The 17,501-nt window shown below is 40.3% G+C and overlaps 1 protein-coding gene across 2 annotated transcripts in view; it reads right to left on the bottom strand.

Moving 5' to 3' along the window:
* MCF2L2 (MCF.2 cell line derived transforming sequence-like 2) overlaps window positions 1-17,501 on the bottom strand; it is a 232,997-nt gene that overhangs the window by 197,592 nt on the left and 17,904 nt on the right. For both annotated transcript variants that reach the window (XM_079101236.1, XM_079101237.1), the window contains exon 2: window positions 2,564-2,647. In XM_079101236.1, the coding sequence (XP_078957362.1) occupies window positions 2,564-2,647 (84 nt within the window). The remainder of the gene's footprint in view (window positions 1-2,563; window positions 2,648-17,501) is intronic.

Here is a 17,501-nt window from a genome sequence, read left to right as displayed (position 1 = left end):
TCACGCTTCTCCCTCACCGGAAAGGCAAACTTCAGGGGCGAAAGAGACTCAGAAATGAAGACTTATCTTTGCCACGGTCAAGTGCCTTTCCTGAAGGAGAGGTGGCTCTTGGCCCAGTGTGAGTTTTCACAGTTCTGTTTCCACATTAAGGAGTGACAATGATCTGTATTTCTGACTTAATGGTGGCATTCTACACAAATTCACTGTGACCATGATTTTGATTCCTTGTAAAAACTGTTTCACACTGAAAACTAGATTTGGTGATAGAACCCTAGAATAAACATTTTATGGGAATTTAAAATGTGTCTGGACGCAATGTTTATACAGGCTCAATTCACAATACCTAAGCTATGAAACCAACCTAGGAGCCCTTCAACAGATGAATGGAAAAAGAAAATGTGGCATATATATACCATATATGAAATATTACTCAGTCATAAAGAAGAATGAAATTGTGGCATTTGCTGGTAAATAGGTGGAACTGGAGGCTATTATGCTAAGTGAAATAAGTCAATCCAAAAAAACCAAAGGCCAAATGTTCTCTCCAATATGCAGATGCTAACACACAGTAAGTGGGTGGGGAATAGAAGGTCATTGGAGTGGAGCGGGGATGGGAATAGGAAGGACAGTAAAATGAATCAGACGTGACTTTCCTATGTTTATATATGAATACACGACCACTGTAACTCCATATCATGTATGATCACAGGAATGGGAATTTATACTTCACATATATATAATGTCATAAGACATTGTACTGTCAAGTATATATAAAAAGAACAAATAAAATAAAGTAATAAAATGAGTCTGGAGGAAAAGATGAACATTTATCTGGCAGGTGCAGTACTACCCATTTGTCATGCACTGTGTCATTTAATCTTCACCTTCGTGATGACCCCACTGTACAAATGAGGAAATGGAAACTTAGAAAAGTAAATTGCTCAAATTGACACTACTAGTTAACGGCAGAATCCAAATCCTTTTCTAGAGCTGTGTGGTGTCTGTTTTGCTCACACTGCCTCTGAGAAATAAGAATGAAAAGAAATGCCTCTATAATACTCGAAAGGGATAAAAATGAGTCATTAAGTTATAAATTAACCAGTCACTGGACTCCTGCCTTGAGACGAGCCATGGTACAATAAGATAGGTCAGAATCACATATTGAGCCAACAGAGTTTTGGTCCAAGGCTACAGGAATCCACCCCAGCTGCCCCCCGCCACCTGTGCAAACCCTGAGGCATGTGGGCCCTCGGGCCTTCTCTGTTGCAGGGCCTCAGCTCCAGTTTCTAGGAACCCAGAGGACAGTCTGCATCTTGCTTTTTGTCTTGCGCAGCCTGGACTAGCCACAGGAAGTCAGGAGATAGCACCTTCAGGAGGCCATTTAGGTGCTTCCCAAGGCCACCGCTGGGTCCTAAGCTGGGCCTTCAGGAATAGTTAGTCCACTGACCTCCCAGGGTAAACCAGAGAACTTGGATAATTTTTTCCAGAACACCTTTTATGTTCCCCTCTCTGTTCTAAAGCCTGGCAATACAGAAACAAGAACAGTGAAGACCAGGCATTTGTGGAATTTTCACATGGAGGAAAGATCAGGGAGTGTTCTGATTGTGTACCAAGTCCACCCAGGATGTAATGCTGGGATGGGAAGAAGTATTCCAATAAGTGAAATTGCATTTCCTTCAAATCAGTGAGCTGATGACTTTGGAGCAGATTAAATATGATCTAGAAAAAGGGGAAAAAAATGTGACTTCTCATATCCCCAGTTGAAGAATAAGGTTGATATTGACTGCACATTCTCTCCACAATGTAACTAAGATGGTTTTAAGTTTGTTTTGTCTTTTCCAGAACAGGCATAAAAGCTGACAAGTGATTGGCCACTTTATTCCCTTGTGTGTGAGTCAAGAGCCTCTAATGTCACTATTGAAGGCTTCCAAGTTTGGTCTGACTATTTTAATTTAGTTATAACAACTTGATGTCACCTCTAGTTTCACGAATTGAAGTGATGTCAACCTCGGCTAAATGAATGAGAAAGAATGTTCTCAGGTGATAATAACTTTTCAGGATTGTGACTGCGTTCAGGAAATTAGTCTCTTACTAGTACCATCTTCTCTTCAATCCCAATCAAACACTGGATGGAAATCTACCTCCTTAGAAGAGCTGAGGATAAAAGACAAATGTCTCAGAGAACAAATAACCTCAGAGCAGTGCGTATGAGTCCTTTCAGCACTCCAGGTTAAATCCTGGGAGAACATCCAGCAAGGACATCGGAAGAATGTCACAGTGGCATCTGAAGCCAGCAGTTCTTTCTTTGCTCTTCCCCAAGAACCTTTCAACTCTGTTCTTTACAAACTCCCTTGGAAAGATTGGATTGCACCCAACAGCAAAGGCAGCCACCTCCACAAACTCCCACCCACCCCGAGCAGGATATCCTCACTCCATTCCAGTCCTGGCTGAGGCTTAGAGGGTGAGTGAGACATGAGCATAACGTTCCTCAGGGTTCCAGAGGCTGGGCCCTTCCCACAGGAACCCCAACAAAATGGGAAATGCAAATGAATTTGCCCCTTACCTGAAAGAATGGCAAATTGCCGGTGAAGCTGTTCTATTATGTCCACTGCCACCAAGGGCCTGATTTCCTGCTGCATAATTTCATCTGCACAAATGAAACACAAATTAGGTTAAATCCTTGCAAATTACAAAGAGAAATTAAAAAGGTAAAAGAAAACAGACAGTTTCCATAACTAGGGAAATCTGAGACTTATCAAGATACGGCTACGGGCACATTATTTCTTGAACTGCAGGCTGGATCCGGGTTTTGTGTGGTCTGGAGCTTATACACACCAGCGTGGGACACGAGCCTGGAGCCCCTCCCAAGGTGAGGAAAGTGAAGGAAGGGCCCTGAGGTCAAGGCTTCCACAGCGTCATGGTAACCCTGCTGGATGGACTCGTTAACCAGGCAGTTATTTGCCTATTCCTCTGTGTCCATGGAAATTCATTTTAAACACAAACATCATGACCAGAGCTCCTCTCAAGATGGTTCTTGAAATTAATCTGGAATTTATTGAGTTTTATTTCCCATCCTCTCTCCCTTCCTCTCTTTTCCCTCCCTTTTTTCTTTCTCCTTGCCTCCATTTCTTTCTTCCCCCTCCCACTGCCAAACATGGTTAAGGAAGCACTTTCTCATGTTGCTATTTAAACATTCTCCTTACCAAATTTTTCCAAAGCAAAAAGTCAAATTGTTTAGGTATAAACCTACAAATATCCTCTAACCCTAACAAGTGATTTACAAGTCTATGATGGGCATTTTACAGAAGTTCCCGGACCTACTGCAGAGTCAGCCACAATAACCTATGGAGTATGGTTGTTCCCTCTCCTCATCTTGTGGCTGATCAGGAGCTGCAGGTAGCTGCTCCTGCCCAGCATCACAAGAGACTGTCATAACCGAATATCACTAGCTTAGGAAAAGATCAACACAAAATACCGAGGGGTCATCCACCTAGAGTTAGGCCACTTGGCTGGGAGTCACACAGCCATGGTCAGTCAGTCACAGGGCATCCAGCAGCTGCTGCAGGCAGTAGAAGCAGGCTGCAGAGAAGGTGTCCAAAGTCAGCAAGTGAAAGAACCAGAGGCTGAAACAGGCCAAAGCAGCAGCTCAGGCTGAAACTGAACAGTACTGCCTGCAGAGGGAGAAAGTTCAAGGCCAAGGAAGCTACGGCCCTGGGATCCCACGGCAGCTGCAGCACTGAGGTAGAGAATGAGACCCAGGAAAAGAAGACCATCCTGCAGACCTACTTCTAGCAGAACAGGGATGAAGTCTTTTTTTTATTTTTAGTTGTATGTGAACACAATTTCTTTCACTTATTTATCTTTATGTGGTGCTGAGGATCAAACCCAGGGCCTCACACGTGCCAGGCAAGCGCTCTACCACCGAGCTACAACCCCAGCCCAGGGATGAAGTCTTGAATAATCTCTTGGCCTTCATCTGCGACATCCAACTGGAAATTCACAAAAACCACCATCTAAATGGATAGGAGAAGAAAGAAGCACCTGTTTCCTGGATTGGCACTTCAGAAACATGAAGTGCCTTGCAGAATATGAAGCTTTAGCAGAACTGGAGTTATGTTCTTACAAAAGGCATTGAATTATTTCTCTGTGAGACAGAAGATCCCTTTTGGAGAGTAGCAAATCTAGCTTTGTACGGCCTTAGTCCTTATCCAAAGGTGTCAGCTTTTCACCTCATCCTTCTTAGAAATTTAATGAGAATGTGTTGTCTGTCTTCCTACACCTTCTAGATCAAGCAACGGATGTAGCAATGTTGACTTTTTCTTTCTTAGATTTAGTAGGGGGGAACAAAACCCAATTCTTTGAAAAAAGAAAGGGATTAAATAATTTTTTCCCTTATACTTTCTTGAAGGTCAGGGGCTTGATCTATGAAAAAGTAGTAACTAGTTATTTGTAATTTGTCTGAAGCAGCAGCTAGCCTTAAATTCATCCATTCTAACTAAGGGTTTGGACAACAAATATGCTAGTTTATTTTAATCAAAATTACTAGAAGATAGGATTCAAGAACTTGTTACATGTTATTATTTGGTATACTGATAATCATTTAGAAGTAAAGACTTTGCCATACCAAAAAAAAAAAAAAAAAATCAAAGTACTGAATGAGTATCACTTTTGCATCATTGTGAAGTTGAAAAATCCTAAACTGAAATATTCTAAGTCAGGAACCAACTGTATATCCATTTGGGGAAAGGGAATTAGGGAGAAGGGTAAGGACTGAGAAGAATCCCTTAGCGTGGTCTTTCTCTCTATTATCCTGAGTTACCTACTGAACTCAGGGTCACTTAACCACTGAGTCACATTCTCAGACCTTTTTATTTATTTTTTAAATTTTGAGACAAGATCTCCCTAAATTGCTTAGGGCCTTTGTAAGTTTTGGGGGCTGGCCTCCAACTTGCAATCCTTCTGCCTCAGCCTCCTGAGTCACTGGAATTACAGGCATATACCACTGCACCTGGCTTTCCAGGGACTTGTTTGGAATGAACTAGTAATTGTTTCTATAGTAGTTAAACATCTGGGTATATTAGGGTACAAACCACAGCTTTGTGCGCTGATTCTATTTGGAAAAATTTCCTGCTGATTCATTAGCGAGTCCTAGCAACATTACGATATTGACCAATCTGAAGGTGATATTTGGGAAGCTCCTCCTGAAGCCTTTATTCCTATCTCAACTTTGGTTCAAAGGTTAAAAGAGATGATGTTTGTGGAGATGTACACCGTAGGTGCTCAGTAAATACTAGTTACACCTGTTACTCTGAACAGACAGGCCTTTCCCACATTTCTTTCAGAAAGTTGTGTAGGGGTGGGCCAAGTACTAGCTCAAGCCCCAGAATCCTCCTCAATGAATGAATTACACCATTTTTTTTTCCTGGAAGAAAGGGGTAAATCCAGGCCAGAACTCCTTCATCCCAAACCCCTTCTATCCTGAATTTACCAAAATTCAAAGAACTTCTGCATCACTGTTAATTTGGGTGGGTGTAATAATTGCATTGTAGCTACCATAGCTACATTTTACAAAAAGAGGGACTTCCTCTATTAGAAATACAAAATGAAGTATTTAACAGTAAAATAATAGGACTTTGATTTAAATTACTCCAGTACTTCCCTCTGCCCAAAGTGTTCCTGGGGCAGCGGAGGGCAGATGAAACAAGATTGACAAAATGTGCAGAATTATTGAAACTGTTGAGTCCATGGGGGTTCATTATACAATTCTCTTGCATGTGTTTCAAACTTTCCATCATAAAATGTAAAATGCTAATGGACAACAACATAATTTCAGCAGAAACAAAAGTTATATGACTGGAGAACTGCTTCAAATGGAATTTCCAGGGTTGTAGGAAAGTGGCTTCCTCAAAAATAGAGCTTGGTTGTTGTTGGAAGCCGTGAATGAACTGTGGGTGTGTCTGAGCCACCGCCAAGTGGAGGTGAGCCCCTCGAAGAACACATGGTGTAATCTCACGGATCTGAGACTGCTTCGTTGCCTTGGCAAACGTCCTGCTCAAAGAGAACTCTGTGATACTGCAGAATTTATTGGGTCAGACAGTCCTAGGTTCAAATGCAACTCCCCGCAGGTCTCAACTAGCCTTGTGGCGCCACCTGCCTGGAGGAAGAAGAATTACTACGCAAGTGATAAGTCCCAGTCAGGGACTTCCACACAGCCTCTGGCTTCTTGTTTACCTTGAAGAGCCCCTCATCACAAATTTCTTTGATGCATTTTACTATAAATAAAGCATGTGAGGGTTTTTTCTCTTTGTTAGGATTGGACCTTTGATAGGATTGGACCCATCAGTTCTTTCCACCCATAAACCCCTCTTTTCAATATATGTATATCTTGCATCCTTTGTGGGTTTTTTTTTCTTTTTATTGTAAACAAATGGGATACATGTTGTTTCTCTGTTTGTACATGGTGTCAAGGCATACCATTTGTGTAATCATAAATTTACATAGAGTAATGTTGTTTGATTCATTTTGTTATTTTTTTCCTCCCCCCACCCCTCTTTTCCCTCTCTTTATACAGTCCTTCCTTCCTCCATTCTTGCCACCCTCCTTTACCCTAACCCTAAACCTAACCCTAACCCTAACGCTGACCACTCCCACGCCCCCTTATATGTCATCATCCGCTTATCAGCAAGATCATTCATCCTTTAGTTTTTTGAGATTGACTTATCTCACTTAGCATGATATTCTCCAATTTCATCCATTTGCCTGCAAATGCCATAATTTTATCATTCTTTATGGCGGAGTAGTATTCCATTGTATATATATGCCACAGTTTCTTTATCCATTCATCAATTGAAGGACATCTAGGTTGGTTCCACAATCTGGCTATTGTGAATTGAGCAGCTATGAACATTGATGTGGCTGTATCTCTGTAGTATGCTGATTTTAAGTCCTTTGGGTATAGGCCAAGGAGTGAGATAGCTGGGTCAAATGTGTTATTTCTTAATACTGTTTTTCAACGTTTTATTTCCAGCCAGCCCACACCTCCAAGGGTTACTTATGCCCTCCTTGCACAAGTGGTGGCTGAGAGGTTGTCATTTTTTCATACCAGAAGAAGGATGTTTAAGAGATGATAAAGCAGAGGAAAGCAAAAATTATAGAGTGCAATTTATTATTCTTATACCTCTGTGTGTGAGATAGCCTTTAAATTAAATTAAGCATCTTAAAGATGTAAAATCTGAAAAAATAACAGGAATGAGTGAAACAAATCATACCCTCGCCCCGTTTCATTTTCTAAACGAAGAAGTGGAGGCCCAGAGAGATTCTCAACTTGCCTGTGGTAACATAACAAATTAAGCATAGAGCCTGGGTCAGTTGTGGGTCAGCTGTGGGTCAGCTGTGGGTCACCCGAATGCACCATAAGTGATGACGTGCTCTGATTCCTGGCCTTGAGGTGCAGAGGCTCCTCTCACCCCCACCCGTGAAAGGCTGACTATTAGCCCTCATCCTGGGAATCTGAGGTTCGAACAGATCTCATCAGCCTCATGTGGCTTCCTAACGAACAAGACTGAAAATCATGATTTGTCTTTCTAAGAGTAGAAATGAGCTGGTGCACCTCTGGCCTCTGGTTTTGCTGAACATGCCTGGCCCCCAGTCTGGGAGCCGCAGTATTTACCCTTGAAGTCTTCCTAGTACAGAAGCCACATGACCCACCTGGCCAGCTGCAACAGATCAGAAGGTCTCTGAGACTTGGCATCTGACTCAGAGAACTGCCAATACACTTGACTTTAGACTTGTGGGCCTGCTGGAATAGGGGAATGCTCTGTACTGGCCCACACAGAGCCCACTGAGGCTCTGAACCAGGAGACACAAGGCCAGGCCTGCTGCTGGCAGGCCCTCTCCTCCCACATAGGTGAAGTCAGGGGAAGTCCCCAAGTGCCTTGGTCCTAAAGGAACACCTCTGGCTACAGTGGAAAAGTCCTGGTTTCAGATACAGATAGCCCCACATGCAAAGACCCTTTCTGTCACCTTCTAGCAGGACAACCAGGCCAAGAACACTATAAGCCTGGTTGTCCTCCCCTGGGAATGAATTTCCTTCTACCAGGAAGAGCTGAAGATAACCAATGATGACCCACCAGGGGCTGGTGCCTGCTGCACATCTGCCCTGGCCTTCTGTCCAGCATGCGGGCTTCTTGCTTGTTCTTTGCTGCTTTTGGTGGACATGGATTAGGGAGAAACTTGTCTCTTTGTCTGCCACAGGAGGCAAAAGAGAAGTGATAATTCAGTTTCAACCGAACTTCTATCCTGAGCAAAGTTATAAGTACACTAGAAAAAAAATTGACTTCTTCTATCTCCAGTAAGTATATGGAAGTATGACTGTCTTTTACCCTGAGCCTCAGACTCCAGAAGCACAGGAGTATCAAAGGCTACAGACAGCCTCTGGCCTCCTAGATGCTATTAACAGAGGAGTCTGTGAGTGACACAGTACCTAGGAATGGAGATCCCAGCCCACAGCTGGTTAGCAGTTGTTACAGATGCAAGTCTAAATGGCAGATCCTTCCATTGTTTCTGTCCACCTGATTCTCTGGGCAAAGCAGTAATGTCACTGGATCTTCCACACTTGGGGCTACTGTTCTTCTTTGGTCCAGTTCGTACTTTCTCCCCCTGCTTTACCTATTAATTCTCCCCCCTGCTACCACCATACTTGTGTCTTTTAATTCATAATGAGACAAGAATTTTAGAACATCAAGAGTGGGTGGTTCAGGGGCTCACTGCCCTTCATTCCTTACCAGTCACAGCACTCAGCAGCTAGATAGTCTCAGTCCGGGTTCCTGCCCTCTGCTGTGAGCCATGTGGCTTCGTCATTAGTAAATAAAGGTCCTGTTCAGATCTCATGTTGCCATCTCAGACTGGGAAGTGGGTGATGCAGGACTGCTGCTTGCTGCCTACATCTGGATTCCCAAGGAACATTCTGGGCTATTATTCCCAAGGAACATTGCTGAGTGCTGTGACTGGTAAGGAATGAAGGGCAGTGAGCCCCTGAGCCACCCACTCTTGATGTTCTAAAATTCTTGTCTCATTATGAATTAAAAGACACAAGTATGGTGGTAGCAGGGGGGAGAATTAATAGGTAAAGCAGGGGGTAAAAGTACGAACTGGACCAAAGAAGAACAGTTGCCCCAAGTGTGGAAGATCCAGTGACATTACTGCTTTGCCCAGAGAATCAGGTGGACAGAAACAAAGGAAGGATCTGCCATTTAGACTTGCATCTGTAACAACTGCTAACCAGCTATGGGCTGGGATCTCCATTCCTAGGTAACTGTGTCACTCACAGACTCCTCTGTTAATAGCACCAATATAGCACCAGCTGTGAGCCAAGCACTAACAACACACTTTAGAGATTAATTGGTTTACTTACTTAGATAATGGCACGTGGCACTTGAGTAAGCCCTCAACCCATCAGCCCCACCCTCCCATGCCCATTGGATCAGACCTGGCTGCCAAGGAAATATCTGTGGACCAGAGACTCAGAGAAACCAGCTGCTGGGCTGGTGCAAAAGCTACCCCAGGGCACACTGCTTCTCGCTTCTCCTTCTTACTGACACATTTCCTTTCCCCTACTTTGTCCTGTACTATAGTGAGGCTAAACCTGCCCCAGACCAACAACTTCAGTATCACAGTCTTCTTCACTAGTTAAGAATAAGAGGCTTTTGAAAAGTAGAAGAATTTTAGAGGAATTTTAAAGTTTTAAAGAATCAAGAACACTAAAACAATGTCCAACTTCTAGCAATCGATTAACGTAATTTCAAAAGCAATTGAATACAGGTTGAACATCCCTAATCTGAAAATCCAAGATCCAAAATATTTTAAGCACTGACATGACATCACAAGTGAAAAAACCCACACCATGCCGTGAAGCTTTGTTTCATGCTCAAGATTATTTCTTAAAATTGTATATTAACTTCAGGCTACATGTATAAGGTGTATATGAAAATAAATAAATTTCATCTTTAGACTTGGGTACCATCCCCAAGATATCTCATTATGTATATACAAATCTTCCAAAATATGAAGGAAAATATGAAATCTAAGACACTTTCTAGTTCTAAGCATTTTAGATAAGGGATATTCAACCTGCATCTCATTTATTTTTTTTTTTTTCTTTTTCTTTTTCTTTTCTTTTTTCTCTTTTAGTACTGGGAATTGAACCCAGGGCCTTACACGTACTAGGCAAGCACTCTACCACTAAGCTATCATCCCAGCCTCTCTGTATCTTATTTCATCCATAAAAGAGTTGAGATTCTAACATACATTGCTGGATTTTTGTTGGAAAACTAGTACTTCCGCATAAACTCAAAATGAGGCAGATAGGGTCCTTTCAGAAAGTAGTTTCACAATATTTTACCCTGTGATTATTGAACACTTATATGATAGATTCCATACAAAACACTTCATAGACATTATCTCACTTAACTCTCAGAACATCTCTACGGGTGATATTGAACTAGATTTGAAGTGGTTTGTCCAAGGGCAAGCAGAGCCCAAACTCGAACCCAGCTTGTTTTGAATGTTAAAACCCAACATCTTAACCACTGCATACACCTCTTCAATATACAGTCATTTAAACCTTCATCGTCTTCTACCCATTCATTCTGTATCTAAAAAAAAAATTATAAGAACATAATAAAATAAAAACATTCTATGTAACAATGTAGACTTGTAATAATATTTTTAATAGTGAAAAAATGGAAGCAATCATTTATACAATTACGAAGTCCATGATCCACAGAAAATAATTTAAGATACAACATCAAGGACACTAAAATCATTGAAGTCAGGTTAAAAAAAGAAAGAAGAAAGTATGTGGTGTGTTTGTACACACGTGCGCAGGTATAAGACACAGTGGTGTCAAAGTGTTAGAACCACTTGTGGTTACTCTTCTTTCGTTTACAAGCAGAAAAATGTGCTCTGGTAGCCTTTATTTTTTGCACTAACATATTATGGAAGAATAATTTACATGCAGTAAAAAGGACAAAACTTAATTGTACAGCTTGATGAATTTTGACAACTATATACACTGGTGTAACCGCAAAGCAGATCATGATACAGAACACTTTCATCCTCCCAGAAAGTTTCCTTATGACCCCTGCCCCAGACCCTACCCTTTGGAGGGCTCCACATATCACAACCTCCCTCCCATAAACATTTGTATTAAAGACCACACAGGTACCTCTGTCACTCATGACCCAGAGCTCAGTACTAGCAGGGCACACAGTAGCCCTGCATATCCACCCTCTTAAGCTGTTCATGCCCAGGGAGGAACTCCACATCTCTTGGTCTATGTCCTCAAAAGAAAAGATGACTGCATCCAAATGCTATGAAGGTCTGTGGGCTGTGCCATCGCTGACATCGGGGGGACACACTGCTTCAGAGGACAGGGAGGATCTGAGCACCGGAAGTGCTTAGGCAAGAGAAAAGACAAAGTAATCAACTTGTGAAATGCTTCCTCTCACGTGACATGAATGCTGTAGATTCTTGTACGATAAAGTATCACGTCCAGTATTACCACGCATCAACATTCTCGCTTTTCTTTTTCTTCTAATTCATGATGCAAATATACTCAAATTTTGAACACATCAAACACAATTACCTTTTACTTAGATTACAGCTATTTTAGATCACTGTTCTCAATAGAGTTTAAATCATATGAAAATCTCAAATTATAACAGCATAGCAATTTTGCTGACATGAAGGCAATAAAAAATATATTTTATGGAATAACTGCTAACCTTATGGTAACTATCCATTATTCATTCAAGGACCACTGACCCATCAACAACACTCACACAGGCAATAATTCAATTCAGTCATCTTTAATATTTTCTGATTTTCAGTCATATAAAAACCATAGAGCACATACACATATGTATATAAATTTTATTGCTATGATAGTATATTTGTCAAGACAGGAAAATAAAATATATTAAACTGTATAAATAAGATATATATAGATATATAAAATAAAATATACTAAAAATATATTTTGTTTAACAGTGGTATGTGGCTCTTCATTTGTACTCTTGCCCCAGGGTTTCCAAATCTTGGAGAGGGGCCTATTTAAAAGTGCTTTGAGAACTGTTAAGTTATCATTAACAATGGACCATCAAATCCATTGTTTTAGGCATATATAGGTCTGTTTTATTAATATGTATCTAAATCTCTTTTCTCCTTTTTACTCATTAAGGTCAAATTTGGTATTCTTTTAAAAACTTCTTTGTTTCTACTGGTACTTTACATTATAACCTTATATGAGACTTGAGATAATATTTCCCTGAGGCTGAGGTGGGAGTTTCTATGTGCTACAGTTTCTACATCCCCCAAAGGTCTATGTCTTACAGACTAAGTTCCCAGCTTGGCACTATTGGGCGAGGTGGGGCCTGGTAGAAGATCTTGCAACCACTGGGGGTTTGCACTCAAAGGGAATAGTAGAACCTCAAGTGCCTTCTCTTCCATTTCCACTTTTCTGTGTCCCAGCCATGAGGTAAACAGTTGGCTCCACTGCACGCTCCCTCCATGATGTGCTGCCTTGCCACAGGCCCAAAGCATCAAGGCTGATCAATCATAAACTGAAAACTCTGTAACTGTTAGGCAAAATAAACCTTTCCTACTTATAAGTTGATTATCAGGTATATTCTTATGTAAAGCTGAATAGCACCCTATGCAAACAGTTCCCTTAGCAGCAAAACTGGAAGTAGCATTCTGTACCATTTTGGTAGCATCCCATAATTCCAGAATTGGAAAAATCGGCCTAACTGCCTGGATAATTCCAAATAAGAAGCAATCGAGGCCCCAGAAAAGGTTGAGAAAGTCTGTGAAAATGCCTAATCCCTCCAGAATGATTTCTCTGTTTTAGCACTAGATTCCAAAGTGCTCCATCTGTATTTTATACTCCCCCAAAGCGGAGCTTCTGAAATCTTCTGATCTTTAAAATGCAAACTGATTCACTGGACCTAGAGTGCGGTCGGAGATTCTGCATTTGAAACAAGCTCTCCTAATGCTGCTGACTGAACCTGGAAGCAATCAGTGCCCACTGAATCCCAACTCCCCAGACTATTCTTTTTTAAACTAATGTTCAATTAGTTTATAAGTTTAACAAGTTGTGAATAATCAGCATTATCTGCCAAAGCCATTAATTTACAAATTTCTTTTATCTGAATCTTTCAAACATTGCACATGTCTAACAAAAAGTTTAAATCCTAAGAAATAAAATCTTTCTAAACACTTCAACTGTTTTAAATCAAATATGGCATCACTGAAGGATTGGCTCCAAGACCCCTACAGATACCAACCTCTGCGATGCCCGAGGGTCTCATGTAAAATGGTGCAGCGCCAAGACTATTCTTGATCCTTACCTATTTCTTATGATAATGCAGCTTAAGGGGAAAACTGTTAGTGGGTTGTCCACTACTCTGCTTCTCTTACTGCTCAAACAAAATAATCACCTCTCTGTATACAAAACATTCTTGAAACAAAGGCCTAGAAGGTGTGAACTTTTGGCCTAACATTTCCTTCTCTGCTGATCTGATTTAAGGGCAATAAGGCAACCCCAGCTCGAGACTCTTCTTACCTCTCCTTCCAGAACACATCAAGCCCTTCCCACTGCTTATCATGAGCCCCCTCACAGTTTATCCTCATCCTCCACCCACTCCCAGACCTGTATTCCATCAAGTTCATTGTCTGGAAACAGTGCCATGGGCCAAACAACATAAAATGGAAAAATCGGTGAGATGAGAAGGGAGATTGAACCAAGAAACAAAGAGGGAGACAGAAATACAGAGGCCACCATGTGAAGATGGAGACAGATATTGCAATGGTGCAGCCAAACATCACCAGTGATACAAGCCAAGAGACACCTAGAGCCACCAGAAGGTAGGAGAGACAAGAAACTGAATCTACCTGGAGACTCTACGAAACAGACCTGCCAATAGCCTGATTTTAGAGGTCTGGCCTTTGGGATTATGAGAAAATAAATAAATGTCTGTTGTTGTAAGCCATCAAGTTGGTGGTCATTTGTTACAACAGCCATTAATACAATAGGAAAAAATTCAAAACAGACAATTCACAGAAGAAATAGAGCCAATGAATATATACTTTCAGCACATTTAGCTTCGTGTCTCAGTCTGCTTCTGCTGCTATAACAAAACACCTTAGTTTGGGTAATTTATAAATAATAGAAATTTTTCTTCACAGTTCTAAAGGCTGGTAATTCCACAATAAAGTCACCACTTGATGTCTGGTAAGGACTTGGTCTCTGCTTCCAGGATTGTACCTTCTTGCTGTACCCTCACATGGTAGAAGAGCAAAAGGGATAAACACTACATCCTCACGTGGCAGAAGGGACAAAAAGATGAGGCTTCTTTTAGATGGGCAGTAATCCCACTTGCAAAGGTGGAACCTTCGAGTGAGGAACACCTCCCAGAGTCCCCACCTGCTAATGCCTTCATGCTGGGGCTTAAGCTTCAACTTGTGAAATTTGGACATATGTTCAAACCAAAGCACCTCACTATTAAGGAAAAGGGAATCAAAGCAAAATGAGATATTTCTTTTCTTCATTTAATAAAATAAGACAATTCTACCTGATGGATTTGTTAGTATTTTAAAGATTAATAACACATAGAGTTGACAAGAGCGTAGACAGGTTCTCTATGGGTAAAAGCACAAATTGGTAAAACCGTTGATTCTTTGGGGCATAATATAAATAGTCTTTTAGCTAGGAAATTCCATTGCTAGAAATTTAATCCAAGATACTGTCAACAAAAGAGCAAAAATAAATATGAACTAAGATATTTACTAGTTTTTCTGTCACAAATGTCATTAATAGGTGATTGGTTAAATATATAGTGATACAGTCACAGACTAGAACACATTAAAGGAAATCAGATAGACCTGAATGCACTAAGAAAAAAAATATGTTCAAACTACATTAATTTTTTTTCAATTTTAGATACAAAACAGAATATTATTGTTTGTGTTGCTAATGCATATGTTTATATGAAGAAACTTCCTAGTTGAATGTTTTTACATTGAGCAATTGAGGCAGAGATGGCTAGCTGCCCACCGGAAGGTCTCAGCTCCTCTTCTACACAGTAGCATTATCACTGGATGGCTACCTGGCCAGGGACTCAGTCTCCCACCACTGCTAGTCATGGTCATGTGCCTAGTGAATGCCAATAGGTTGAGCAAAAAGTGTTACTCCTGAGTCAGGGTGTTAAAGAAACAGGTGTGTCTTCACTTACTTTTCCCTCTTCTAGGTTACAAGGTAACAACTCTGAGGTGAGAGGATGGCAGACCCAAGAGGTAGGAGCAGCCAGGGTCTTTGAAATACTCTGAGGAAAAACAGCCCTCTGACCAAGAACAGTGTGTGGGTTTACACTAATCCACTGAAATATAGGTCTTTGTTACAGCAGCTGGTGTTATTCCTATTATAGGTATGAATTCATTTTATGTCTTACAGACATTTTTCCTTTAAAAAGAGAATAAATGGAAAAGCAAACCTCAATTGTAGACTCTCCCTGGCTCCCAACAATGAAACATGGGTCCTATTAATATGCATAAATCAGTGGATCATCCCCTGAGTTTCATTCTCCTAATGAGAAATCACTCTTATCCCAACATCCCATGAATTTAAGACGGAAGTAGTATCAGAAAGGTCATTTAGATATCCACAAAGTACACATTCATTCATTTGTTGCTATTTTGAGTCACAGATCAAATCAAATGGTTAAGACAGGTGCAGTGGCACATGCCTATAATTTCAGTGACTCAGGAGGCTAAAGCAAAAGGATCACAAGTTCGAGGTTGGCCTCAGCAGCTTAGCGAGACCCTGAGCAACTTAGTGAGACCCTGTCTCAAAATAAAAAATAAAAAAGGGCTAGGAATGTGGCTCATGGTTAAGTACCCCTGGGTTCAATCTCTGGTATCAAATAACTAAATATAAAATGATTGAGAACCAAAGCAAATACATGAACATTTCACAGACTTTTCCAGTGGGGGGTGGGAAGTGAAAGGGACAATGGTGTCTGTAAGGCTGCAAGCTTAGGATTCAGAAATTCTTTATTCTTTCAAATTACATCTTTTTCACTATTAACAAAACTGGAGATTCTATTATTATGATTTAACTTCAGTAAAATTCAAGCAATAATTTATACCTAAATTCAAGCCCTGTTAAGATTTTTTGTGTACGGTTGAACATGTGTTTTAAGTATGGAATAGAAAATCTAACATATAATTAGTCCTTTCCCAAGTAGCAAATATATAGTATCCCTTGCTCTTGAGAATATAGTCTTTATATTATATATTATTCAAGTATATGAATACCATATAAATATGAATCATATCTCAATCATAAAGTATACTGCAATGAGTTTATTTTAAAAACACACTTCTCTATTTATGAAAATAAAGAGTATTGAGAGAAACAATGAATCCCACTATTATGTATAATTAAAATGTACCAATAAAAATTATAAAGAAAAAAGATTTGAAAAAAGAATAATGGAAGAGACAGAAACATTTACTTTAATACCTCTTCTACCCTATGATCCCAGGGAATAAATGTATTATAAATATTTTTAAGGCAAAAAAAAAAAAAAAAAGAGAGAGAAAGAAACCTGGAAGCATAGCAATAAACCCATCCACAAAAGAAGCAGCCTTAGAAACAAGTAGTTGCTTCTGCTCTTACAGCACTGTCTTGCTGCCTTGAAAATACATGGAAATATTGAGAAATGATGGGCCTTCTCGCCAGCCCACTGAAGGGAGAGTGCCTCCTTCCTACTCAGACCAAGTCTGTTGCCAGCTCATGTAGCTATCATGAAGACTTCCAGACTTAATTATTCCTTTTTAAGGAACATGAATTCCATAACTTCGATTTTTATTTTTGTTTTATAAAAGCAATGTGTTAGTGCCTTTTAAAAATAGAAAATACAACTGAATGAATATAAGACATCATTCTTTTACCCAAAACAAACCAGTTTTCTCACTGTAATATATTCAATATGTATACCTTTATGTACACATATAACTATGCTTTTAAAATAAGCTCATGCCTATACACTCTACCTTACAGTCCTTTTTTCAGAATATTTAATCATCTCTTTTTATTATAAATCTCTCAATCAATAAATATTGTAAAAGCTGATACATTTTAAAAATCATTTTTAGACAGCAAGAAAATTACAAAAGTTAATATTTTTAATATAAAATTTCTTTGTGCAAGCATTATTCTGCTAAAAATGAGGATAAATGACCAGACATACCAAAAAAAAAAAAATGCCTCCCTACCCTCCAGGTACCTTCTTTTGCCCTACATTCTAGCCTGACGCAGCTTCCTAGGAAATGGTGATAGGCTCTCATCTCTGCCTCCGTTATCCGCACCACGGTGTAAGGTGAGCATATGGGGTCTGCTCGATCACACCTTGCGCACCGGGCAGCCGTGGGATGCCAGGAGT

Source organism: Sciurus vulgaris (assembly GCF_902686455.1).
Source record: "Sciurus vulgaris genome assembly, chromosome: 10".
NCBI classification, from domain to species: domain Eukaryota; kingdom Metazoa; phylum Chordata; class Mammalia; order Rodentia; family Sciuridae; genus Sciurus; species Sciurus vulgaris.
This window is presented reverse-complemented; position numbering and strand designations above follow the sequence as displayed.